Raw genomic sequence first — 27,056 nt, forward strand, 5'->3', positions numbered from 1 at the left:
AAAGCAGTTTAACAGGATCATCTTGCAAAGCTTATATAGTCTGGTAGAGGAGACAGATAAACGAGGAATTATATGGTAAGTTGAAAGAGGAAGTTAGGGGTAAGATGCTGCACCAAATCCAGGAGATTGGAAGGTTTTTCTAGAAGAAGTAATGTTTAAGAGGAGTTTCAGAGGTAAATTTCTGGCTTGGTTAACAGAGAATAGTTACACTGCTCACTGAGATTAGAGAAGAAACAGGCTGGAAGAGTTTGGTTTCAATGTCAAATTTGAGGTGCTTATAGGAAATTTTATTTGTTTATTTATGAGACACCGTTTCTCTCTGTCGCCCAGGCTGGAGTGCAGTGGTGTGATCTCGGCTCACTGAAACCTCTGCCTCCCAGGTTCAAGCGATTCTCCTATATCAGCCTCCCCAGTAGCTGGGATTACAGGCGCACGCCACCATGCCCGGCTAATTTTTGCATTTTATGGTAGAAATGGGATATCACCATGTTCGCCAGGCTGGTCTCAAACTGCTGATCTCAAATGATCCGCCCTCCTCGGCCTCCCAAAGTGCTGGGATTACAGGTGTGAGCCAGGGTGCCCGACTTGCTGCGCTTGTAAGAATTTAAATGAAGAGGGTCAGTTTAGGAGACTAGGTTAGATGTAAAGATTTCAGACTTGTCAGTATACAGGTGGTGACTGATGCTGTGGGAAGGACTGGTATTACCCAGGGAGCTGGTGCAAAGTAGGAGCCTTGGGGAACATGTTAAGGGGATGTCAGAGTAACCCCACAAAGCCTCAGAAGTGGCCAGAGAGTAAGGGGAAAATGGGATAGAATAGAGCAAAAGCCACGGGAGGCATTCCTTGAATTCCTTGGACTCAGATATGTTAGGGGACAGGAAACACATTCAAGATAACTGAAAAGAAGAGACTTAAGTATGCTGCTGAGTTCTTAGCAGGGGAGGCAGCTGATTTCACCACTATTCCAGACCCTAAAGATTTCTCCTGAAATTGCACTGTTATGCAACTTTTTTCCTTCTCTATTGCCCCACCTCTGGGGCGTACACTCTAGTTTATCTTCTCTGATTTATCTGACTCATCCACATATCTCTGCAAAGTCTTAATGTAGGTTTCCAGGATTTAATGATTCTTTCAATCTACTTTAAAGTTCTTCAGGAAGATTCTCCAGGTCCGTCAACAGTTTTCCCCTTCATGACTTTGTGACCAAGGTTTCTTGTTCCACTATCCAGGTGTTCCCAACAAGTTGCTGTAACGGTGGCCCTGATAAGCTTGCCTAGAACCCTAGAAAGCTCAGAAAAATTATGAACTTTGCCCAGTAAGAGGCTGGGAAGTCAGCAAGGGTTTTAAACAAAACTGACCCCACTTGTTATATGCTCCTTTCACTGTCCAAACGTCAACCAAGGTAACTTCTCACTGTGGGACGTTAAGACGCTGCCGGCGTCCTCACCCCTTCACCGCCAGAGCTGATCTTCGAAGGCCAGAGGGCGCCAGACCCACGGGGGCTCGCACCGAGACGCTCCCAGCAAGCCCCGCACGGGCCGGGCTCTCACTCGAGATTCTCGCCCGTGGGATTCCAGTCCTGGGCTGAACGAGAGTGAGTCTTTTGTCACACCCCACTCTTTACTGTTTCGAAAAACTCTAAGGTTAAAACAAAAAAGCCCAAAACGTCAAGACGGGGGACTCCAACACTGGGGTGTCTAGAAACACTGGGGTCTTCAGAAGCTCTGCACATGCGTCCGAGGTCCCCGGTTCTGCCCGCAGCCCCAGACCCCAACCTCACTTCCGCCCTGCGCCCCTCGAGCCTCGGCCCGCCCTGGCTCTGGCCTTGCGCCTGCGCACAGTGGGATGCGCGAGGAGGTGGGGGGGCAGGGGGCGGGGCTACCTCAGGTCCCGCCCGTGGCGCGGCCTGTGGGCTGCGAGGAGGAGCCTTGCCTAACTTGCAGGCAGCGCAGGGCAGACGGCGGCAGGAGAAGCGGTCGTGGGCAGGATGAATGCAGGCTCAGATCCCGTGGTCATCGTCTCGGCGGCGCGGACCATCATAGGTGAGCGGCCGGCGGGCCTCGCGCAGAGTCCAAGGCGCCTGCTGCTTCGGCAGGAGCGCCGAGGGCCGGACTTGTGTAGGAGAGGAGCGTATGTGGAGGAAGCCGCTCAGGCCAAGCCTGGAGGACCTGCGGGATCCTTGGAACCCCGGGCCTCCCGCGTTCCCTGACCTGGCGCGACAGCCCCACCTTCTCCTCTCCCGATGTGCGCACTCCGTCCCTCGTGCTCTGATTGGCTCCCAGGGTAGAGCCATCGCGTGGCCTGCGTCTCCCATTGGTTGGCGTAGGAAGGCGTTCTTCTGCGGGTCCCCTGATTGGCCGACTCCGGGAGGCGCCATCGGTAATGCCTATGGCAGGGGCGGAACTGCTAGGTGGTCTGAGCCGGGCTTTGGGCTGGGGTCGGGCTGTCACACAATGGCTGGAAGTCGCGACTTCGTCTCCTTCGTGCCACATGGTTTTCAAAGCCCTTGATCCGCCAGTTCCTTTTGTTTGGGAACCATGGGGCCGCATCCAGTCCTTCGGATTTGGGGAAATAGAAGGGGTACAGCGGCGTCCCTAGGCCGTTCCGAAGGTCGCTTGTCTGGCCCTCGGCCACTGCAAGTCCTGGCACCCACCTTGACCTTTGCTGAGACCAGCAGGTGTGGGAACGTGTGGGAGGAGGGGCACTGCCTCCTCGCGGTGGCCTTGCCAAACAGCGTCATGAGGCCCCGCTGCTCCTCGGTGGTTTCTACATTACCCACAGGTTTGTGATGTCCGCGCTCTCCGCCTTTCTACTGCAGGTTCCTTCAATGGTGCCTTAGCTACTGTTCCTGTCCAGGACCTGGGCGCAACTGTCATCAAAGAAGTCTTGAAGAGGGCCACTGTGGTTCCAGAAGATGTGTCTGAGGTCATCTTTGGACATGTTTTGGCAGCAGGTAACTCTCAGTGATTCCAGGAGAAGTCAAGCTTATTAGAAACAGCCCATAAACGCGCACACGCACACACACACACACACACACACACACACTCTCACTCAAGTTCTTGCCTCCATGCTTTTGCTCAGAGTTCCCTCTGTTAAGATTCCTCTTGTGGCCCCTTCTTCCAGCCCTGTCAGTAGCTTCTATCCAGTTTGAGACTCAGCTTCTTGGCCAGGCAGGGTGGCTCCCACCTGTAATCCCAGCACTTTGGGAGGCCGAGGAGGAAGGATCACTTGAGGCCAGAAGTTTGAGATCAGCCTGGGCAACAAAGCAAGACCCTGTCTCTACAAAAAATAAAATAATTAGCCAGGCATGATGGTCTGTGCCTCCCAACTACTGGAGAGGCTGAGGTGGGAGGATCACTTGAGCCCAGGAGTTTGAAGCTGCAGTGATTGTGTCACTCACTGCATTCCATCCTGGGTGACAGACTGAGACCCTTTCTCTAAACAAACAAAAAGACTTCGCTTCATTAATATGCTTTTTGTGAATGAACTTAGACCACTGACCTATACTGCCTTTTCATTCTTAAGACGCAGGGCCAGCCAGGCATGGTGGCTCATGCCTGTAATCCCAGCACTTTGGGAGGCCAAGGCGGGTGGACCATGAGGTCAGGAGATCAAGACCATCCTGGCTAACACGGTGAAACCCTGTGTCTACTAAAAATACAAAAAATTGGCCGGGCGTGGTGGCGGGTGCCTGTAGTCTCAGCTACTCGGGAGGCTAAGACAGGAGAATGGCGTGAACCCGGGAGGCAGAGCTTGCACTGAGCTGAGATTGTGCCCCTGCACTCCAGTCTGGGCGACACAGTGAGACTCCGTATCAAAAAAAAAAAAAAAAAAGCAGGGCCAGCCTGATGCATTGGAAAGTATGCGTGCTCCTCCTTATTACCTCAGAGTGTCAGTCATTCACCAAAAACTTATTCAGTTCCTCCTGTGTGCCCCATATTGTGCTTAGTGCTGGGAGTATGGCTCCAACAATACAGGTAAGTTCCCTGCCCCTCTTAGGACTCAGTTCTGAGCTTGGAAAATAGGTGCCACATCATGCCCCTTGCAAATGGGGCATAATACTCCCTAGAGGAATATAACTGAGTCCTGAGAGTGCCCCCATCTTCTGATTCTTTGGGTTTCAACACTCCTAATTAATTAATTATTATTATTATTTAAAGAGACAGGGTCTTACTCTGTCATTCAGGCTGGAATGCAGTGGTGTAATAAATCAAACCCACTATAACCTCAAACTCCTGGACTCAAGGTATCCTCCCACCTGAGCCTCTGGAATAGCTGGGATTACAAGAGCAGGCCACCACACCTGGTTAATTTTTAAAATTATTTTGTAGAAGTGGAGTCTCTGTCTGTTGCCAAGGCACGTGTGCAGTGGCTGTTCACAGGCACAATCATGGTGCACCATGGCCTTGAACTTCTGAGCTAACTGGGACTACCGGTGCATGTCTACTAAGTTTAAGGCTTTTAAAGCACTGTGCTGAGTGCTTTCCTTTCATTACCTCATTTAATCTTCCCCACAAGTCTGTTATATCCTATTATCTTCATTTTACAAATGAATAAATGAGAGTTTGAGAGGTTAAATGACTTAGCAGGGTTGCAGTTTGAAGTGGAGCTAGCACTTGAACTTAGATCAGTCTTATTCCTTAAGCCAGATACCTTCTACAATCATGTAACAAATGTTTATTGAGCACCTACTTTGTGCCAGGCACTATTTTAGCAGCTGGAGATAAGCAGTGCTCATATCAGACAGAAATTCTCATTCTCATGAAGCTCATAGTATGCTAAATGTTAGCATTATTAATTATGTTAGCACCTCATTTTTTTTTTTTTTGAGATGGAGTCACGCTCTGTCGCCTAAGCTGGTGGAGTGTAGCCGTACGATCTTAGCTCACTGCAACCTCCGTCTCTCAGGTTCAAACAATTCTCCTGCCTCAGCCTCCTGAGTAGCTGGGATTACAGGCACTTATCACCATGCCCAGCTAATTTTTGTATTTGTAGTAGAGACGGGTTTCACCATGTTGGCCAGGCTGGTCTTGAACTCCTGACCTCAAGTAATCTGCCCCGGTTGGCCACCCAACGTGCCGGGATTACAGGCGTGAGCCACTGCTCCCAGCCTAAGGCGCTGCGCCCGGCCTGTCTTTTTAATATGTATGTGATCCCGCATATATTTTCAGTCTCAAGTAACCTTACCTGTTTTTAGTTTCCAGCCTAATCCCAGATTGATAACATTGTGATGAATATAATCTCTAAGTTTTTGTCAGTAACTTATTTGCTAGTTCTTCCCCACAAACTCACTAAGGAAGGGTGGTAGGTATGAATATATCTGAAACTTGGAATAGAGTAATCACTGTATAGACATTTACCGTTGACTCTGATAACAGACAATGGTGATTGAGAATATTTGAAACTTTTAACTCCATTCTATTCTGTGCTACTTTAAGTAAATTATGTATTTTTTCCCAACTAAATGAAGTCCCGTAGTTGAATTATAAAAAGGTATTTGTGTTTCAGTACTCAGAATAAGAAAAAAAAGGTATTTGTGAATTCTGAGTTTGTATATATCTTGTTATATAACCATTTAAGCATAGTGTGATGGATACTAAGCAAGAACAGAACTGCTTATTGTCAAAGGTTTTCCTTTTTAAGTAACCTCTTTTCTTCTCAAGTGTCTTAAGCCATGATCCTGGGAGCAAATGGCGCTAGTTAGAAACACTGATAATGCCTAGGTTATATCCTGTGTTTATTAGACATAGGTTTGATAATGCTTATTTAAGCCCTATCTTTTTTTTTTTTCCTTTTTTTAAGACGGAGTTTCACTCTTGTTGCCCAGGTTGGAGTGCAGTGGCGCAGTCTCGGCTCACCACAACCTCCGCCTACCGGGTTCAAGCAATTCTCCTGCCTCAGCCTCCCAAGTAACTGAGATTACAGGCATGCGCCACCACGCCTGGCTAATTTTGTATTTTTAGTAGAAACAGAGTTTCTCCATGTTGGTCAGGCTGGTCTCGAACTCCCGACCTCAGGTGATCTGCCCTCCTTGGCCTCCCAAAGTGCTGGGATTACAGGCGTGAGCCACCGCGCCTGGCTGTTTAAACCCTATCAAAAGATGAGGATGACACCTCTTTCTTAAGGTATTAATGACTTCTTTATGGAGGAGAAAGCCTATATCTATGAAATACCTACAGAGCAGCACAAGACAGTATATATTCAAGGGCTAGAGTATGACAGGTGGAGATTGTAGACAGGCCTTTTTGCCTCCAGTGGGCACTTACCTGACCTGTAGGCTTTCAGAAGTGGCAGGTAACCCAGCTGGTAATTTTACACACACTTTCACTGTGACATTTTGTCTTTCTCCCTGATTGCTAAGAGTTCTCTGTGTTCCTCTTTCCAGGCTGTGGGCAGAATCCTGTTAGACAAGCCAGTGTGGGTGCAGGAATCCCCTACTCTGTGCCAGCATGGAGCTGCCAGATGATCTGTGGGTCAGGCCTAAAAGCTGTGTGCCTTGCAGCCCAGTCAATAGGGATAGGAGACTCCAGCATTGTGGTTGCCGGAGGCATGGAAAATATGAGCAAGGTAAGGCCTCTCTGATGAGATGGCTTTCACTGACCTCACACCAAGAAACTCATGTCTGTGCCAGAACAGAGTAAACTGATGCATATCAAAGCTGGAACCAGTGAACAAATGCACAGAAATGACAACCTTGATCCCTACTTGAATGTGAATTATTCTTCAGTTTGGGTGGGAAGTCTAGGTTAATGAAAAAGTTTATCAACCAGTGTGATTGGAACCCAATATACTTTTTCTAAACTATTAATGAAGCATATAATATTTTCTGAATTAAATTCATAATATTAGTTGCTTGATGGTCCTTGGTTTTAAATGTCTTTCCCATTGTGAGTAAAAGGCAAAACACAAATGTTGCCACTTACCTTCTTGGTGCCCTTCTCCAGTAGGTTTGCCAGGCACGATTTGTTTCACCAAGTTCCATACCTCAAACTGGCATAGCGGTTGAAAGAAAAAGTATATTCCCTCCGTCCTACTGAGGCAGCTCAGGGGCTGAGCAGCACATTCCCTAGATAGAAGCTGATTCAGCCCAGCCATTGCTGAGGTTCAGGAGGAGGCAGGCTAATGGTAGCAAAAATCACCGGAATGATTTTGATGGAATGACACTGGCATCTGTGTAGCACTTTACCAGGTGCTCTTGTACATGTATCCACAACAGCCCCACATAGGGTACATGGTATCATTCCCAGTTTACAGGTTAGGAGACTGAGGCCCAGAGCCAGCATTCAAATACAACTCTTCCAACTGTAAGTCCCATCAGTAACTCTTTCCATTCTAATATACCTGCGATTGAGTTGGTGAGAGTTAAGACTGGCCGCTACTCAGAAATCCCTCCCCATCATTTAGTTAGGCAGCCTGATTATTCTCACTGTAGATATCATATCATCCATTAAAATGGGTAACACATTGCTGGCTTTACTTAAGCCCTTAGAAGGTTTCTTCATTTAACAGATAATTAATTGCCTCGATGGAAAGAATAAATGGGACTCTTAAGGAAACAGGACACAGAATGGGTAGTTTTGAGGGAGAATTGGAAATGGGTAGGTAGGAGACTAATGGTTCCCAACAACAGGAAAGATGAAGTCTGCTAATTCCAGGGGTCTTTAGACCCTGGCCTGGCTGAGAACCTGGAACTGGGGAGAAGCGCTGCAAAGGGGCCTAGATGAAGACTTAGGAAATATTAGATAGTTTTGAGTTGTGTTCTGGGGAAAAGACTAATTACAACTAAGCCTAAATCCATTTTTATTTCTGACTTCTAGGCTCCTCACTTGGCTCACTTGAGAACAGGAGTAAAGATAGGTGAGATGCCGCTGACTGACAGTATACTCTGTGATGGTCTTACAGATGCATTTCACAACTATCATATGGGTATTACAGGTAAGGCAGACATAGCTGAAACTTTATTCACTTTGAAAAGGTTAAAGAGACCATATAATAATCTGCTTCTTAGGTGCTTTCATCCTTATCGCCAGAGACTGTCTTAAGGATTTTTGTATCTCTTCTTTGATTAACTGAAGTGAAGTGAGTATTCTCTTCTTTGTGAACCCTTGATTATCAGAGAATGTTAGAAGTGGGAAGTACCTCAGAGTTCTTCTGGATCACCCCGTCATTTTACCAAATGAAGGAACAGGGCCCACAAATAGTGAGAGGTAGTAACAGAGATAAACCAGTTTTTGTTTTTGTTTTTGTTTTTTTGATACCTAACTGTATTTTTTGTACTATACAGTTGGGTTATTGGTCATTCATGTTGAAGGGTCCTGTGGTCTAGGTTTAAGGCAAAGCAACTGGGAAATCAAAGGAACTCATTTCTTTAGTATACATGTAAAAGTTAGGAAACAGAATAGACATTTTAGAGTTAAAGAATCAAACCCTGAGAACTTAAGCACCTTGCTCCAATGCTTGCAGCAGTGGTTCTGGTTCCATGTAACATATAAATACGTGAAAAAGGTAATGGGGAAAAGTACAAGATTCCAAGAAGAGGGAACTGTGTGCATGAATGCAAGGAAGGAAGGAAGGGCTTAGAGATATGGGAAGCAGTGAGAAGCTCAAGGCATCTTGGCCACTTCTCAGTTTAGAGCCACAACAGAGAAGGCTATAAGAACACAAGCAGACCATGGAAGATACTGTGTGACCAACTGCCTCAACCATAACTAGAGGTGGTCATTAAAAATGCTGATCCCGAGCCCTTTCCAAGGTGTACTGTGGATTGAATTGTACTCTTCCAGCCTCCAGAACTGTGAGAAAATAAATTGCTCGTTTAGAGAAAAAAAAAAAAAAAAAAAAAAAAAAAAAAAGCTCAGGTCATGATGGAGTAATTGACAAAGATTAGACTTCCTACTATAAACAAGCATAAAATTTGTGAAACTATATGAAGCCACTGCTTTCAGGTGTTGACTAATACTCATGTAAGACCGAGATCTTGAGAGAAAGGAAAACCCCACGGCCACTGTCTCTACCTGGGACAATTCCCAAACTCATGGAGAGGCAGAGCCGGAGCTGGGAACAGTGGTCTCCGTGATCTGAAGAGGCAGAGAATTTGAGGCTTCTGAGATGGCTGGAGTTTGTGGGGCAGAATAAGGGGGAGAAGAAAAAAAGAACCCCAGAAATCTGCAGAAGGGTCCCCTTAAGCCTTTGATCAAATACTAAACTTGTAGATAACAGCTTATAAGGCCTAGTAGAAAAGAGCTACAAGGGAGAGGTGAACTGGAGATTTTATAGATGATAGCTTTTATAGGGTGCAGTGGCAGGTGCCTATAGTCCCAGCTACTAGGGAGGCTGTGGTGGGAGGATCACTTGAGGCCAGCAGTTTGAGGTTGTGTAGTATACTATGATTTTGCCTGTTAGTAGCTGCTACACTCCAGCCTGGTCAACATAGTGAGTCCTCATCCAAAAAAAAAAAAAAAAAGAGGAAGAATAGCTTGGTAAGTAAAGACAAGACATGGAACGCAAAGCAATAACTTTTTTATTTTTTGGTGGAGACAGGGGTCTCACTCTGTCACCCAGATTGAAGTGCAGTTGCTCAATGTTGGCTCACTGCAACCCCCTGAGCCACCTCAGCCTCCTGAGTAGCTGGGACCACAGGTGCACACCACCATGCCTGGCTAATTTTTTGTACTTTTTGTAGAAATAGGGTTTCACCATGCTGCCCAGGCTGGCCTCAAACTCCTGAGCTCAAGGGATCCTCCTGCCTCAGGCTCCCAAAGTGCTAGGATTACAGGTGTGACCCACCACACCTGACCAATTCTCACATTTGTAGAAGAGAGTTACAAATATGGAAAGAGAGAAGAATGTAGCTTGTGGTGTGAGGTTGCATTTTGGAGAACTCAAAATGCAGTATGAACTCAAGGTGAGTGTGTGTGCATATGTAAAATTATAAATTACACATATGGAAGTTTCTACTGAAGAGACCTAGAAACAATGACAAACCATTCACAACAAGCGGTCCTGACACCCAGATCTTCTAAAAACATTTCTCCACTAAAAGGAACTAAGGTTGTTTGGAGAAATGACCAAATTTTCCAAGGCTGGGGAAAAAATGCTAAAAAATTAAGGACATGCTCGGGGACATGTCGAAAGTACACAGGAGGTGGCCTACAGGGCTTCCACTTTCCTGTAGTGGAATTTTGAACAATGTGAGCATCAAAGTCAGTAATGATAGTAATGGGTTATAACTGCCCAAATTTTGAACAATTTGAGCATGCAAGTAAGTAATGATACTAATGGGTTATAACTGCCCAAGTTTTGAACAATTTCAGCATCAAAGTAAGTAATGATAGTAATGAGTTATAACTTGTTCAATAAAATGAAAATGTATGAGTCCATCCTGATATAAATAACTGAATAAATGGGAGAAAAGGAACAGCTTTTTTTTATGGTAAAATGCAATTAATACCTTACCAATAGAAGGAATGTTGGAGTTAGAAAATCATGAATGAATGCTAAAACTAGTGGGTGAAAATATGATGGGGAAGAATATATTTTGATAATCTAAAAAGAGCCTCCCATAAATTATTGATTACTTATAAATGAAAAAATGGTACCTTTAAAAGCTAGAAACCTGGTGAATACCAAACTGTTTTAACCAAGTGATCAAAGATGACATCACCTGGGATAAACTGATTGTCATTTATGTCCTAATAAGATTCACTGAGAAGGCCAGGCGCGGTGGCTTAAGCCTGTAATCCCAGCACTTTGGGAGGCCGAGACGGGCAGATCACGAGGTCAGGAGATCGAGACCATCCTGGCTAACGCGGTGAAACCCTGTCTCGACTAAAAATAAAAAAATTAGCCAGGCCTGGTGGCGGGCGCCTGTAGTCCCAGCTACTCAGGAGGCTGAGGCAGGAGAATGGTGTGAACCCGGGAGGTGGAGCTTGCAGTGAGTGGAGATCGCGCCACTGCACTCCAGCCTGGGTGACAGAGCCAGACTCTGTCTCAAAAAAAAAAAAAAAAAAAAAAAAGATTCACTGAGAAAAAGCATACTATCATTCAGTGGTATACCTCCCTTTTGGCAGAATCTTAATCTAATCCTGAGGAAACATCAGACAAATCAAAATTGATATCCTTAACAAAAGAACCGGTCCATGTTCTTCAAAAATATCAATCTTAGGAAGCATAGTCTGAAGAACTGTTACAGATAAAAGCAAACTAGAGAGATTGGTAGTTGAGTACAATGCATGCTTCTTTATTGGCTCCTGGACTGAACAAATAAAGGAGCTAGAAGGACATTACTGGGATAATAGGTGAAATTTGAATGTGGACCAAAGATTAGATAATAGTGTTTGATTCATGTTAAATTTCCTGATTTTTGTTTTGTTTTGTGAGACGGGGTCACCCAGGCTGGAGTACAGAGGTGCGATCATGGCTTGCTGCAGCTTTGAACTCCTAGGCCCAAGTGATCCTCCTGCCTTAGCCTCCCAAGCAGCTAGGACGGCTAGCTACATGGCACACACACCGTGCCCAGATAAGTTTATTTTTAATGGAGACAGAGTCTCACCGTGCCCAGGCTGGTCTCAAACTCCTGGGCTCAAGTGATCCTACTGCCTCAGCCTCCCAAAGTGCTGGGATTACAGGTGTGACCCACCACACTTCGCCCAATTTCCTGAGTTTTATAACTGTGCTTATGTAAAAAAGTGGCCTTGTTTTGGGGAAGTATACACTGAAATTAAAATTTAAGAGTAAAAAGGCATTGTATCTCCAACTTTCTCTCAAATGGTTCAGAAAGAAAATGTTAAAGCAAATGGAGGGGAAATATACCTGGTGACTCTAGGTGAAGGAAATGTCTGTTAAGTTTACAATTATATAGAAAGGGAAGGAGAGAAGTATGACTCCTGAGAGTCTCTGCAACACTTCTAGACCCACTGTCGGTGGCAGGCAGGGCCACCCCACACAGAGCATTGCACAGGCCACCATGAGCCTGCTAGCATGTGTGGTCAGTCAGCGCTTGGTCAAATATGGGCAACTTGATCTATCAAATGCCAGTTCATGAAAATGTTGGTTTTTTGCTCTTTTTCTCCTTTCCCAGCTGAAAATGTAGCCAAAAAATGGCAAGTGAGTAGAGAAGATCAGGACAAGGTTGCAGTTCTGTCTCAGAATAGGACAGAGAATGCACAGAAAGCTGGCCATTTTGACAAAGAGATTGTACCAGTTTTGGTGTCATCTAGAAAAGGTGAGTATATCATAATGGTTTAATTAAACATCAACCTATTTATAGGTAAGAGTAACATCTAAAAGAGTAATACGTAGGAATCTTTAGAAATTATATCTTAGTTATATTTTTCAGGTTGCAAAGATATGTCCTGGATACATGAAGGTAGGGAGGGGGTATGCTGGGTTTACAGGACACGGTAACATGGGAACTGTGTCAGCGCTCAGGCACCCTTGGTTCCAGAGTGTCCATGACTGCTGTGCACATACAGCAGGTTTCATGAGACACTGGAGCACTGGCTCATGGTTGTTAGGAGGCACCAGCTGACCTGTTTCCTGTATAGGCTCAACCTCCTCAGAAGTGGACACCCATTACTTCTCGCTGCTTCTGTGTGATCTCCCTTTCCCATTTCTAAAGGGTGGATCTTTTGGGGTCACTTGCTATTTTCTAATACAGAGTGCTTCCATCAAGCTCCCTTATTGATAACTGACATCTCTTATGGCCAGCCAGCAGTGCAGGATTGACTTTGAGACTCCCTGATCCACTCACTTGTAACCAGTCAAGTACTATGACCCAAACCATAGCAGAATTTGGCACAAACAGGTCCCTGGTAGCTACTTTCCTCAGGAAGGCCTATGGATTTGGAAAACACAGGTGTCTTATAAGGACATACTCATACATTGTTTTCATGTACAATAATTCTTGTGTGTACTTTCCTCCTGTTGTAATCAAAGTGGTTATATATTAAAACTTTTCTGCTAAATATGAATCCTCATGTTTCATGTCAGAGAAACCCACCATTCCCAGCACACTTCTGTCCCTGGACTAATCTTGAGTAATTGGTTTTCCTTTGTTTAGGTCTTATTGAAGTTAAAACAGATGAGTTTCCTCGCCACGGGAGCAACATAGAAGACATGTCCAAGCTAAAGCCTTACTTTCTTACCGATGGAACGGGAACCGTCACCCCAGCCAATGCTTCAGGTTAGATTTTCTGAAGGAAATACTTCATCTGGGGGAATACTACGTTCTATAAGGTCTACCAAGTGAATATTTTTCTCTTTATTTATATACAAAAGTACTGTTTTTTTGAGACAGGGACTCACTCTGCCAGCCAGGCTGGAGTGCAGCAATATGATCTTTGCTCACTTGCAGTCTCAAACTCCTGGCTGGGCTCAAGTGAGCCCCTGCCTTAACCTCCCAAGTAGCTGGGGGACTACAGGCATGAGCCACCACACCCAACTCATATTTATATACAAAATTATTCTTAAAACAGTTTAAGGAAACATATCATTTCTCTGTATTTGATCATTGACTTAACCTATACTGAAAGAATTAATTTGGTTTCTTGACATCCCAACTAGACTTGCAAATGAAGAAGTAAATTAGGGAACTTGTTTATCTACCTTTGTATTTTTCCAGTACCAGAAACTCCCAATACTTCCTTGTGAGGCCCGGGCTTATTCTTCCATTTCCTGTCAGAGATCTCTCCTCCCCAACTGCTGTAATTTTTTTTTTTATATATATAATTTTTTTTTCTTTTTTTTTTTTGGAGACGGAGTCTTGCTCTGTCGCCCAGGCTGGAGTGCAGTTGCGCAATCTTGGCTCACTGCAACATCAGCCTCCCAGCATCAAGCAATTCTCCTGTCTCAGCCTCCTGAGTGGCTGGGACTACAGGCGCACGCCACCACGCTGGCTAATTTTTCTATTTTCAGTAGAGACAGGTTTCACCATATTGGCCAGGCTGGTCTCAAACTCCTGACCTTGGGTGATCCATTCTTCTCCACCTCCCAAAGTGCTGGGATAACAGGCGTGAGCCACCACGCCCAGCCCTGACTACTATAATCCTATCACTTTCTCTAGTTGGAAAGTTTTGTGGTCACTCTAATTGCCAAACATGATTTCTGTGTATAAAGTCTGTTCAGTTACAGTAAATGCCTTAGCCAACAGGTAAAAACCATTTAGCTCATGTCTTCAGGTGGTAAAGACACAGATATGTAACTGAAGTTAATAAGCACTGTAGAAATCAAGTCACTCATATTTTACAGGAATAAATGATGGTGCTGCAGCTGTGGTTCTTATGAAGAAGTCAGAAGCTGATAAACGTGGGCTTACACCTTTAGCACAAATAGTTTCCTGGTCCCAAGTGGGTGTGGAGCCTTCCATTATGGGAATAGGACCAATTCCAGCCATAAAGCAAGCTGTGAGTATAACCCTGTTCCCCTTTATGAAATTTGTCTTCCTGTTAGCCTTAAATGAGCTTATTCATGTAGTTACCTTTCCCTACCAGAAGAGTAACCAAGAGCATTTATTTCTATTTTTGACACAAGGTCTTGCTCTGTTGTCCAGGCTGGAGTGCAGTGGCATCATCACAGCTCACTGCAGACTCAAAACTCCTGGGCTCAAATATTCCTCCTGCCTCAGCTCCCCAAGTTACCTTGAACTACAGGTGCACCACCATGCCTAACTTCTTAATTTTGTAGAGACAAGGTCTCACTATGTTGCCCAGGCTAGTTTTGAACTTCTCAGTTCAAGTGATCCTCTGGCCTTAGGCTCCCCAAGTGTTGAGATTTCAGGTGTGAGCCACTACCTCCAGCCACTGAAAGCATTTAGATCATATGCTTTTTAGGGGAACTGATTCTGTTACATTACCCTTAAATACATATAACAGATGCTATTGGTTCAAAATTTAAGACAATTTAGAATTTCTAAGGGATCTTTTAGATCACATCCTTAACCTTTTGGATGGAATGGGTGTCACTAAGGCAAAAATGTGTGAGAATGTCACTGTATTAACCTAAGAACAAACGAAAGTAGCAATTAAGAGATCAGTATCATGCAGCATATTTCATATTTATGTTGACAAAGGATGTTTTGGCCTTTCCACCCAAGTTTAGACATCTTTTCTATGAATCTGTCTTCTAGGTTACAAAAGCAGGTTGGTCACTGGAGGATGTTGATGTATTTGAAATCAATGAAGCCTTTGCAGCCCTCTCTGTTGCAATAGTTAAAGAACTTGGATTAAACCCACAGAAGGTAAAGATGCACAAGTAACCCTGAGTGCTTACCAGTGAATTTCACAATGCTATTTTAAGATACTATCTTCCAGGTGTTGGCCACGTGGGTAATAAAGAAATACTAGTTACTAGGACTGAGTTCACGTATTTTGTTACTTCCCATGGTTAAAAAAAAAAAAAAAAAAAAAAACTTACTTGGCATAAAAAGAATAAGGTAACATAGGCAGGGATGAATTTTCACAAAGGTGTAAATTTATTCCTAAACAGTTAAAATGAAAATTTGAGTTTGAAAGGGTAGCATGCTGATACATTAAGAGAAAAAAGACAAGTTTAGGATTTTAAACTGTGCCCACAGAAGAACAAACAATCTAAATCTTTTCTTCCCCTTAGGTCAACATTGAAGGAGGGGCTATAGCCTTGGGCCACCCTCTTGGAGCATCTGGCTGTCGAATTCTTGTGACCCTGTTACACACACTGGAGAGAACGGGCGGAATTCGTGGTGTTGCGGCCCTGTGCATTGGTGGTGGGATGGGAATAGCAATGTGTGTTCAGAGAGGATGAATTGCTTAAACTTTGAACAACCTCAATTTCTTTTTAAACTAATAAAGTACTAGGTTGTTATATGTGAAATCAGAGGACCAAAACACAGATGGAAACCATTTCCTGTATCACAAAAACCCAAGTTTACAGCTTGTTGTACTTTAATGTGTAACACTTAAGTCAAGGTACAATTCCATTTAACATTGTTATAAATAAAAGAGACATCAGATCAATCATTAAGGGCTCCAGAGTGAACAGCATCTTCATAACTTCCATGTTTATCATCTTTACTTTCTGGATGTAATTTAATAAGATCATCAATTCGAAGAATGGTAATTGCAGCTTCTGTTGCAAATTTCAAACTCTTAACTTTAACTATGGTTGGTTCAAACACCCCTGCTTGTTTGTTGTCTCGAGGTTTACCATTGCTCAAATCAAGACCAATCCTGCAATTAAGAAAGAACTATTAAAATGGCCGCTTACAACTTAATTAGGTGACCCATTAACTCCAGCATTTCATTCAAGTATTAAGCTTGATTTTTAAGTCAGACTAGAGATCTTGTAGGTTGTCTTTCTACCCAAAGCAGCAGGGAGAGATTAGCAATCAGAGTTGTTAACTAAGGCATACCAGTGCTAATAATTAGTCATTATCCCTTGAATTACAGTGACTAACAACAAATGCTTGCTGTGAAGTTTTTCATGTTAAGTAGTTGACAAGTCTGTTATTTATGTTTGCTGACATGTAACTGACTACTATCCTTTTTAATGGAAACTGTTTTGCAGAGGTTAACAAAGGGCTAAGAAGATGTCTAAAAAGAGGGAAATTGTATGCTTACCATTTTAGATTTTTACGTTCTGGGTTAACCTGAGCCTCATTATGAAAAGCTCTTAATTTTGCAACCAGATCTGTGGAGTCCTGGGCAGCATTAACTGCTAGTGTATTGGGAATAACAAGAAGTGATCTTGCAAACTCTGCAATAGCAAGCTGTTCCCGAGACCCCTAGGAAAAAAGGACAGTTAGGTGACTTCACAAAAGGGAAAAAAAATTAAAGCCCACAGCTACTGCTCTCAGGCCTCTAAGACAAGGAATAACTGTTCTTACCATGCTGGTTGCATAGTTTTCAAGGTATATGGAAAGGGCTGCTTCTACAGCACCTCCACCGGGAACCACGGATTTTGACTCCAAAACTCTCTTCACTACACAAAGTGCATCATGTAACGAGCGCTCCATCTCATCACACATGAAATCATTTGCCCCACGTAAGATAATCGATGCAGATGTACGAGCCTTAGTGCTGTTCAAAAAAAAAAAGTGAAATTCTTGTAATAGCATTTTTTAAATGTTTTTTTTTTTCCAACACCATCAATTTCTCCAAAAAATGGCATTTTAATAAGTCTACATAAAGTGCCCTTAAGTCCTGCCTACACAGGATATTTAGATACACTATACAGAAACAATGTCTAGTCTATGCAGAAGAGATGAAAATGGTTACTTCATCTCAATTCACAGTGACCCAATGTTATTTTATCCCACGCGTATAACTGCTCATATCACTGTGAGACTATAAGCAGCAAATAAATGGGAAGAAAACCTACTTTTACTTAACAAAATCTGTATAACTTTACAATTTTAGAAAGTAGCTCTTACTTTTTGATTAAGATCAGCTCATCATCACAAATTCTCTCCTGTACCACTTCTTCTGCCTGTCCCAACATTGCAGCTTCAAAAGTTTCTTCACCTTCCAAATTGGCCAGGGTTGACAGAATAGTTGCTATTAAGAGTTACAAGGGATCTGTAAGTATCGCTCTTTCGTGATTTTAATATCCTTTAGACTCAGTAGCATTTGTGATAGAAGTGCTATGTTACAAGTTTAGAATTTAGTTAGGCAGCACACACTAACTCCTTTTATCCTAAGATAGAACTACATCATTTTTGAAGTGAACAAATTCAGAATTTCCAACAAACTTAATGAATTTCTCCAGTTACATGAAAAATGGCTCTATAAATGTGTTGGCAGCACAAAGCATTAAGAGGATATAAACGTTTTTGAAGCTGTTTCTTACCAATATTCCAATGTAAAAAGACCTTTGATGGGGTCAGGTATAATGAAAGTCTTTTACGTGACAGCCAGCACAAGACATACCTCCAGAAGCTTTCGCAATGCGTTTAAGGTCCCTTTTTAAAACTCTTCTAACTGCCATAGCACCAGCCTCCACAAAATACTTCAGACACATATCATCAATTCCACCAGTGGTTAGAATAACATTGGCACCAGTCGCCAGGATCTTCTGAATTCTCTCCTTGGTGATATCTGATTCTCTGCAAAGTATTTTTGTAACCCAGAGTTACCTTCTGTGATTTTTAAAAATAATTTAGCTTTAACTTCCATTAAGTATTTATCACAAGATAATCATAGACTAAATTGTATTAACCTTTGTTATCTCTGACCAGAATTTACATTAGTCCAATTCATGGAATATTAGAAGGAATTAAAAATTACCACTTAGCTCTCCCCAACCTGAATTTGAATTACTAATCGAGAACTATGGTAAAACAGGGAACATAGGTCCTGCCTGCCTTCAAGGATCCAGTGGGGAGAGGGATTACCAATCACACTCCAGGGCAAGCGTCACTAAAGTGGTATGCAGAGACTACAAGCACATAAAAGACATAAATTTAGCCTAGGAGGCAGATAATGAAGTCAAGAGGAGTCCAGGCCGAGTGCAGTGGCTCACACCTGTAATCCCAGCACTTTGGGAGGCTGAAGTGGGCAGATCACCTGAGGTCAGGAGTTCGAGACTAGCCTGGCCAACACGATTAAACACTCTACTAAAAATACAAAAAATTAGTTGGGCCTGGTGGTGGGCCCCTGTAATCCCAGATACTCAGGAGACTGAGGCAGGATAATCACTTAAACCCAGGAGGCGGAGGTCGCAGTGAGCTGAGATCGTGCCACTATACTCCAGCCTGGGCAACAAGCACAAAACTCCTTCTCAAAAAAACAAAAACAAACAAAAAAAAACACCAGGAGTCCAGAGTTGGAAGCGCAAAAGAAGACAGAACCAGAAAAGTGAAAAACCTTGTAGGTTACACCAAACAGTCTAGATACTAAGAAGGTTAACATTTTTAAGCAAGACTAGTACAATGTTATCTGCGTTTTCAAAAGGATTCCCTGGTATCAATGTGGAAATTGCACTGAATGGCTTAAGACAAGGAGATAGTAACATCAGATATAAGCTGACAGACAACCTAAACAGAAGTCAAACTTAATGGCTTGGGTGACTCCTGGAGTAAAATAAATAGCAACAGTTTGGGGGGCAGGATGGGAAATCAGAGTTCAGTTTGGGACAAGATTAAGTTTGAAGTCTCTGTTGTTACTCAGATGAAGCTCCCAGAAGGTAGTCACTTAACATCATGGAAACCACAAACTATGGGAGATACAGATTTGAAGAGACAATATGAGTGAAGCCATGTGAATAGATCATTCGAATAATTTTTAAAGTAAAATGAATTACAGATCAACCTCAAAGGCAGCTTATCTACTGAACAAGTACTGTGTGCTATACACTGTACTAAGGATGGGGCTACGATGCCAATGGAATCATTCTGTCTCTACCATTAGAGCTTACAATTCATGAGTTGTATAAACTCACAGTAAAAACTATAGTAAGCCCCAGGAAGATAAAATACAGGAAGTTACAAAAGAATATAATTTAGATTGCAGAAGAAAGAAAAGTTTCTCTAAGAGACTAGCTTGGGTGTGTTTCTACAACAGTCTAGGCAAGAAAATGAAATGTAGGCAAATTTAATTTGGAGGTAGAAATCAAGTGGTGTTGGTGACAGATTAGGAGAAAAGGTGTTGGTAAAAAGGAGGAGTTAAGGACATTTCCTAGTTTTCTGCCTGTGTGGAGAAGTCCCCATCACTAAAATGGTCAAGAGCAGATTTGCGGTATTATCACAAGTTCAGAGACATGTTTACTTTGAGATGCTTGAAAAGCATTCTATTAGATAGAGGTGTGTGACTTTGGAGCTCAGAGAAACAGCTTAAACAGTCTCTGGCATAGAGACATAATACATGAAGTCATGGGAACAAGGGGCTATTCTGGAGAATATTGTGAGATGGTGGCCCAGACAAAGCAGTATCACAAAGCATTTCAAGAAGGACGTAATCAAAGGGTTGCTAAAGGTCAAGTAAGAGGAAGGCTGAAAATGTCTTCCGAATTTCACACTAGAGACCTTAACATGCAGTCCCTCAAATGGAGAACAGGGCTGAAAAGGGATGAGAAGAAAAGCACCAGAAAAGTTTTGTGTAGTAAATCACTCATGACATCTGGCTGTAAGGATGTAGGATAGGGAGTACCTACAGCAGGAGGATGTACAAAGAAGCCTGAAGGGACAAAAGAGCCACATGAAGATTCCAGGAAAGAGCATAATTAGTAGGTATGAAAGAAGAATCAAAGACAAGGCTCTAGAGCAGAAGGAAACAGATTCTGGAACACTTACTGTAGAGCGACTGGCTTTGATGGAAGAAAGGACACTTTGTTGTATCAGGAAGGAAGGAAAAAAGAATACGCATGCAGATTGATTTAAAAGATGAGAGCACATTTCTTACCCTCGGCAAAGCTTTCTTGTAGGTTTGGTTTAACTACTGTTTAAACTATTCATTGTGGTTTTGTTTGTTTTTTTAGACAGGTTCTCGCTGTCACCCAGGATGGAGTGCAGTGGTCCAATCACAGCTCACTGCAGCCTCGACCTCCTGGGCTTCAGATTCTTACCACCTCAGCCTCTCAAAGTGTTGCGATTACAGGCATGAGCCACTGTGCCCAGCCTAAACCATTTATTGTTTTAAGTGACTATTAGGCAGTCAAATCTATAGCAGTGGTCACACTACCTCCACCATTAGCTCTTCAACCACTAATATCACCTGTACCTCCAGTATCTAGCAAACAGTAGGCTACAGTCAATACCACACTGCTGAGTTCTGTACTGCTGAGGAAATTAGATTCCTGTCTTTTATATCTTTAATATTAACAGACTCATACAATCAAAATTTCACAAAAAGACAATTTTCATATAGGTTGTATAACCCCAAATCCCTCTAAAAACACCACCAGGCTAATTTTTCTGGAAGTTTAAGTAAAATAGTTTGACTTGGCTAAAAATGTTAAAGTCCTCCAAGACACTCACACTTAAAAGCCCAAAAATAATCTCTCAACATACCTCTGTCTAATTTGGTCCAGTTTTTCAGGGTCTGTAATGACCACCTGTACACCAAGCTTCATTTTTGTTTTTTGCAGGCTAAAGTCAAGGCAAGCAATTTTTGCATTTACGATTCTCTTGGGCATGCCTACAATAGAACATAAGATTAATACGTCTATCCTTAAAAGCATAATAAAGAGTACCCATAATTGATTGTATGTAAATACACAAATTTAGACTGTAATTCATTACATTTTCTCTTAGAAAAACTTTATGGCATTACATGCACGTAATTTCTTTTAATTCACATTCCTTCTAACATGTTGTATGTGCTTTAAATTACAAAAAGATGTACTGCACATAATCCACAAGTTAGTTTTTTTTTGAGACGGAGTCTCACTCTGTGGCCCAGGCTAGAGTGCAGTGGTGTGATCTTGGCTCACTGCAATCTCTGCCTCCCAGGTTCAAGTGATTTTCCTGCCTCAGTCTCTGGAGTAGCTGGGACTACAGACACGCGCCACTATGCCTAGCTGATTTTTGTATTTTTTACTAGAGATGGGGTTTCACCGCATCGGACAGGCTGGTCTCAAACTCCCGACCTCATGATCCACCTGCCTCGGCCTCCCAAAGTGCTGGGATTACAGGCACGAAGCACTGCGTCCCGCTGAAGAAAAAAAAAAGCTAGTTTTAATCTGTAGCAATCTCATTGTATAAACCAAATCCCAAACCTTACCCTGGGATCCCACCACACAGTTGAGTGCATAGCCACTGATGAGCATACTCTCCATTTGACTTCTCCCATGGGCTTTCAAAATATTAACAGAATTGACTGGATAGCGTGGCTGGCCTCTTGTGTCTGTGTATTTAATAGCAAGTACAGCATCTACTACCATGTTAGCAAAGAAATCACCATTTCTAAGCCAAAAGTTAAGGACGGTAACAGGCTTGGAATGGACAAAGGGTACACAAGTGAAAAATCAAGGATAATTTGAAAGGACTTCCTTTTAGTAACCTAACCTATTAAAGAAGCAAGCATTACGTCACCAAAATATTACATTATCACTATCTGCAATTCTTATCACTTTTAGACATGCTTTTCATTACCTTTTCACCCTAAAAAAGCAGGGAAAGCAACAGGCAATTTCAATACAGCATTACTCCTCCCTATTGATATCAATTTGCATAAAATTGGTATTTAAAATTTTACTGCACAAAATTGATTGCTGCTGCTACTACAGGCGCGCGCTTATGCACACACCCCCACTCCCGAGACAGGGTCTTGCTATGTTGCCCACATTGGACTGAAACTCCTGGGTTCAATTAATCCTCCTGCCTCAGCCTCCATAGTAGCTGGGACTACAGGCACACACCACCATGCCCATCTCAAAGTCTTATGTTTTAAAAAGCCTAAATTTTATCTGACAACCACAAGGATACATTCCAATGATTTTGGAAGACATGGATGTCTTAGCAGCATTAATCAGGCAATCTCTTCCCAGTTCATCTGTGTTAACAATTAGGTTTTCATTGATATAACGCACTGCTTCCCTGTTTAAAAGTATGGGGGAGAAAAACGTTTACAAAGTCACTACTCAAACTCTTTGCAATCATCATGCTTAACACAGAGCCAAAATGTCGTAAGTAATATCTGTTCAGCCATTTCATATAGGAGGAGGACATGAGAAAACCCTCCCTCTTCAGATCATGGCAAGTTTAATCTATCCCATAAGCATAACCACTAAAATCTATGATTAGGAGAAAATGTGGTAGTCAAATGGGAAAAAAGATACCGGTCCAAGTTTTTAACTTCAAATATTACTACTTAAATGCTAAAACATTTAAATAGAATGTTTTCAAATTAAAATTTAGTTATTAATCAAAACATTAAGACAACACACTTTACAACTATTACATCAAAAAAAATTTTCTCTCTATGCAAACAATCTTACTTGCAAGCAAGTCGATAGCCACTAATAACTGATGTGGGATGAATTTTCTGTTTGACTAATTCATCTGCATTTTTTAGGAGTTCTGCGGCAATAATAACCTGTTGAGAAAACATTCACTGATCTGAGTATGCCAGATATTCAACATGCGCAATACACATGAAATGACACTAAAATGGCCATCTATTAGCCAAAATGGTGGTGGTGAAATGAATTAACTGGTTATTAGAAACCTGGGGGGGTGAAGGGAGAAGAACGCTACAAAACACTTGAAGTCCTCAATGTTACTCATAAATTCTTGGAAACTGCCACTTCAAGCAAAACAACGGACAGCAATTTCTCAAATACAGTTGTTTATTGTTAACGCTGATGGGGGGAGGAAAATTTATTTTTTTATACATCGTTTTTCCTCTTAAAGTCAGTTTCCACGAATCCATTGTGGAGTGAGGTCTTACTGTATTATAAATGCAAATGGCCAAAACTGGGTAGGAGCCAGAAAAACATTCTAAGAAACTAGTACACCCAATACAATCGTGAAAGACAACACACCTATTACCTTTAGAGGGAGTGCTCAATAGAAGCTAAACCGTGTGTGACTATTCATACGACCTATATTAGGCTATTATATTATTAAAAACAGTTCTTATAAGTTGATATGAAACAGTAACAAATACTTTTAAACTAAGAAGACTTAAAATCTTGTCAGCTTCTTATGGGAAGAAAACTACACTTGTTAAATCACATTATCATAAGTTAGACAAAGATCATATTCATATTTTAGGAGTACATTCCATTCTTTCATGGCTGAACTTTAATCTAGAAATACATATTCCCCACAAACTTTCTCATTTCTCCAGAATTAACATCTTTCTCACCAAACAAGTGTTTCTACTATACCAGCATGCTGGATGATCTATGAAGTTTATACTGTATATCACGTTTACTGACTCGAAAAGATCACACTGTCCTATCATGATGTATTTATTAATTTCTCACACTCCTATTTTGAATTCCTGAGATTACCTGTCAGGATTTAAAAAATAAAACAGGCTTAGTGCAGCAGCTCATGCTTGTAATCCCAGCACTACAGAGGCTGAGAAGGGAGGATCACATGAGGCCGGGAGGATCACGTGAGGCCAGGAGCTCAAGACCAGCCTGGGCAACATAGTGAGACCCTGTCTCTACCGAAAAAAAAGAAAAGAAAAAAAAAAGATTTTTAATTATTTGGTTGTGGTGGCATATGCCGGCAATCCCAAGCACTCTGGGAGGCTAAGGCGGGAGGATTACTTGAGCCCAGGTGTTCCAGGCTGCAGTGAGATATGACAGCACTGCAGCACTTCAGCCTGTGCTACACATGGTCTCTTAAAAAAATAACACAAAAACATTGTTTCTCCCCCAAACTGGTAACATTTTGTTCTCTAAATAATTATACTTTAGAGCTTTCCAAGTCTCAAGGGGTGATGCGGGAGGAAACAAGATTTTTTGAGAGACCATAAAAAAATCTGTGTGATGTCTGAACACTGCCATAAAGGGAAAAATAAGCCCTCAAAACTTGTGAATACCAACATTTAAAACAATGGGGCTATGTTAAATGAACTCAAATTCTTTCCTACTTAAACTGTACAAACAAGCTATAACTACCAACTTACAAATTGTGTTTCTGAATCTGTACCTAAGAAGCTTATTTTCCCTCTTAAATGTGTAACTTCTTTTGTTTTTTCTCTTTGCTCAATCATCTGGGCATTCAGAATATATAACTTATTTCTGACCCAGCACAAATGACCCACTTATGGCTTCAACTTTCTGAAAGTCGGTTGTTTTTAGAAAAATGATCATTCTTTAGCCAGTCTACCTACCACTGATGTAGTTCCATCTCCAACTTCTTTGTCTTGCAGATCAGCCAGCTCACAAAGAACTTTAGCTGCAGGATGTTCAACTTCCAGTAACTTGAGGATGGTTGCACCATCGTTAGTAATGGTCACATCCTAAGAAATTAGCAGGAAAAAATATGAACCACTCATAGAAATCAACACAGCCCCATTATAATACACATTCACCTTTAATATCACCTTCCAGTACCTGGATTCTGATAAAATCAAAGAATGAACACAGCAAAACACTGAAAATAGTTTTACTTTAAGGCAACTAACACAACAGTTAACGTGTACTTACACCGATATCATCCACCAGCATTTTATCCAAGCCAACAGGACCAAGAGAACTTTTTACAATATTGGCAATCGAAGCTGCAGCCATAACTGTAGACAATTAAAAACACAAATAAAAAAGAAATAAGAATCCACAACTCTGAAAGACAGTAATTTCAGCCTAAAGGTAAATGACATCCAACAGCCCCTGTATTTCCCAAATGTACAGATCTGCGTTATTTAAAAACCACCTACTAGGAACCTAAATGGGGCGGACACTGTGGCTCACAACTGTAATCCCAACACTGAGATGCTGAGGCAGGAGGACAGCTTGATGCCAGGAGTTCGAGACCCCCTTGGGCAACACAGCGAAACCCATTTCTACAAAAAATAAAAACAAAGCCGATGTGGTGGCGCGGGCCTGTGCTTGGAGACTGCAGTGAGCTATGCTGGCACTCCCGTCTGGGCGACAAGTGGGACCCTGTCCCTAAATAAAGCGAGCCTATTTGGCACAGCTTTGATGAGGGGGTGGAATCTGATGGCGGGAGAAAAAAATAACCACAATTTCATGTTCTGCCACTTCGTACAGCTATGCCAGCCTTTTCCTTCAGATCCTGCAAGTTTTTTGCTCATTAAAACTCTTTTTATCTGTGAGGAGAGAAATCGGTAGCCAACGGGGAAGGTACTTTGATTTGTTTACGAAAAAAAATTACGAATCTATCAAAAAACAGTGCGCTCTGTAGGTATACAAAGGCCCGACAGCAAACGCTCTGCTAAGTTGGCGCTGCCGTCTCCTGGGGTCAACTGCACTCCAGTGGCGTTTCCTGTGCTAACTCTACTTTAAGATGCTATCAACCGAGAGAGAGCCGGACGCCGGGCGCCCGACCCCGACTGCAGCTACGGGCGGAAAGGGCACCGGGCTCATCCGCAGGAGCGCGGATGAACCTACTTTTTCTGGTAAATGGTCCTGAAACGAAACCCGGCGTTTAACATGGACGCTCAGGGGGCCGCCCTGAAACAAAAGAGGATGCGAGGCGTGGCCCGCACGTGCAAGTCCGGGAGGCCCGCGGAGGGGCGCGTTTCCAGCGCCGCCCCGGACACCACATCCACGCGGTGCCGGTCTCAAAACCTGCTGCGCGCTCCGGGGCTCCTCCCCGCTGTGGGGAGAGGGGTCGACAGCGCCCTGCCCCAGAGAACGGCGGGTGGGCCGGGTCCGGCTGCGGGGCCTCGAGGCCCTTTCTGCAGAGGTAAAGGAGAAGAGGCACGAAGCGGTCAGCCTGGGTCCGGTCGCGATGGGACTCGGCCCTCCCAGCCCGCCAGCCCGACCCAGGCCCGGCCCTCCCTTACCGTTCTGGGAGCGGATCGCTTCCCCAGTGCTGCGGTCACCGAACACGGACAAAGGCCCCTCCATCTTCGCGGCAGCGATACACGTTGAATTCTGCTCACAACGCGGGCAACCAGTATCGCGGTCCCTCGGCTGACTGGCGACCACAGCAGTGGCTGCGACGGCGTGGAGGGTACCCGAGCGATGCCCCAGGAGCTGCTGGGTAACACCGCCCTACCCGCTTCCCGGCTGCCCCGGCCCGGCCGCGGGGCACGGCGGGAAGGAAAAAGAGGCGGAGGCAACAGGAAGAGAAACGGGAGCGTGCCGGAAGTGAGGCTCTAGGGAAGGGGCGGGATCGGCATTTTTATCCAATTAGATAGCCGATGGGAAGGGCGCGAAAGCGGAGAACGGAAGTCGGATCTTGGACCGCTGGAAAGAGGCGGAACCTTCGGTGCAAACAACCTTGCGCAGACGCAGTGGGCCATTCTAGTGCCTTCTAGAAAGGTTGTAGGCGGGTGGAGCTTGGAGCTGGGGTGTAACTGGAGGGGCGGGCCCTTCTCCAAGGTAGAGTTGAGGTTTTGAGCGAGTCTTGCGTTTTAGCTTTAATGTCTTTTCCTCGTCCCTGCTCGGGGAGCGTAAGGCAAATCGGCCGGCTTTGCTCCAGGCCTCAGGAGTATAAGTTT

General features: G+C 43.3%; 2 protein-coding genes and 2 non-coding genes across 4 annotated transcripts; 1 reads left to right on the plus strand and 3 right to left on the minus strand.

Annotated features, from left to right (window-relative positions):
* Positions 1-1,800: 1,800 nt before the first annotated feature.
* Positions 1,801-15,992, plus strand: ACAT2 (acetyl-CoA acetyltransferase 2). Its single transcript, XM_050789228.1, has 9 exons — positions 1,801-2,042; positions 2,819-2,953; positions 6,386-6,567; positions 7,818-7,935; positions 12,080-12,223; positions 13,061-13,183; positions 14,248-14,402; positions 15,125-15,235; positions 15,607-15,992. The coding sequence occupies exons 1-9, from the start codon at positions 1,988-1,990 to the stop codon at positions 15,775-15,777; spliced, it is 1,194 nt and encodes a 397-aa protein (XP_050645185.1). The 5' UTR covers positions 1,801-1,987; the 3' UTR covers positions 15,778-15,992.
* On the minus strand, positions 15,900-26,661 carry TCP1 (t-complex 1). Its single transcript, XM_050789220.1, has 12 exons — positions 26,397-26,661; positions 25,075-25,160; positions 24,759-24,887; positions 22,906-23,003; positions 22,394-22,504; positions 21,690-21,871; positions 20,978-21,104; positions 17,901-18,076; positions 17,405-17,528; positions 16,859-17,051; positions 16,593-16,756; positions 15,900-16,202 (listed from the first exon to the last, which is right to left on the minus strand). The coding sequence occupies exons 1-12, from the start codon at positions 26,458-26,460 to the stop codon at positions 15,986-15,988; spliced, it is 1,671 nt and encodes a 556-aa protein (XP_050645177.1). The 5' UTR covers positions 26,461-26,661; the 3' UTR covers positions 15,900-15,985.
* On the minus strand, positions 17,212-17,343 carry LOC126954067 (small nucleolar RNA SNORA20). Its single transcript, XR_007725516.1, has one exon. It is a non-coding gene; the product is annotated as a small nucleolar RNA SNORA20 (small nucleolar RNA).
* Positions 22,599-22,738, minus strand: LOC126954072 (small nucleolar RNA SNORA29). Its single transcript, XR_007725521.1, has one exon. It is a non-coding gene; the product is annotated as a small nucleolar RNA SNORA29 (small nucleolar RNA).
* Positions 26,662-27,056: the final 395 nt, after the last annotated feature.

This window comes from Macaca thibetana, chromosome 4 (genome assembly GCF_024542745.1).
Source record: "Macaca thibetana thibetana isolate TM-01 chromosome 4, ASM2454274v1, whole genome shotgun sequence".
NCBI lineage: Eukaryota > Metazoa > Chordata > Mammalia > Primates > Cercopithecidae > Macaca > Macaca thibetana.

What these genes read in the sequence shown, in the direction of transcription:
- ACAT2 (XM_050789228.1), top strand. Translation starts at nt 1,988, where the DNA reads ATGAATGCAGGCTCAGATCCCGTGGTCATCGTCTCGGCGGCGCGGACC. An exon ending in GGCGGCGCGGACCATCATAG is followed by an intron (nt 2,043 to 2,818) that starts GTGAGCGGCCGG and finishes TTTCTACTGCAG; the next exon opens with GTTCCTTCAATGGTGCCTTA. An exon ending in CACCCCAGCCAATGCTTCAG is followed by an intron (nt 13,184 to 14,247) that starts GTTAGATTTTCT and finishes CATATTTTACAG; the next exon opens with GAATAAATGATGGTGCTGCA.
- TCP1 (XM_050789220.1), bottom strand. Translation starts at nt 26,460, where the DNA reads ATGGAGGGGCCTTTGTCCGTGTTCGGTGACCGCAGCACTGGGGAAGCG. An exon ending in TGCTGGTGGATGATATCGGT is followed by an intron (nt 24,888 to 25,074) that starts GTAAGTACACGT and finishes CTAATTTCTTAG; the next exon opens with GATGTGACCATTACTAACGA. An exon ending in CATTGCGAAAGCTTCTGGAG is followed by an intron (nt 17,529 to 17,900) that starts GTATGTCTTGTG and finishes AACTCTTAATAG; the next exon opens with CAACTATTCTGTCAACCCTG.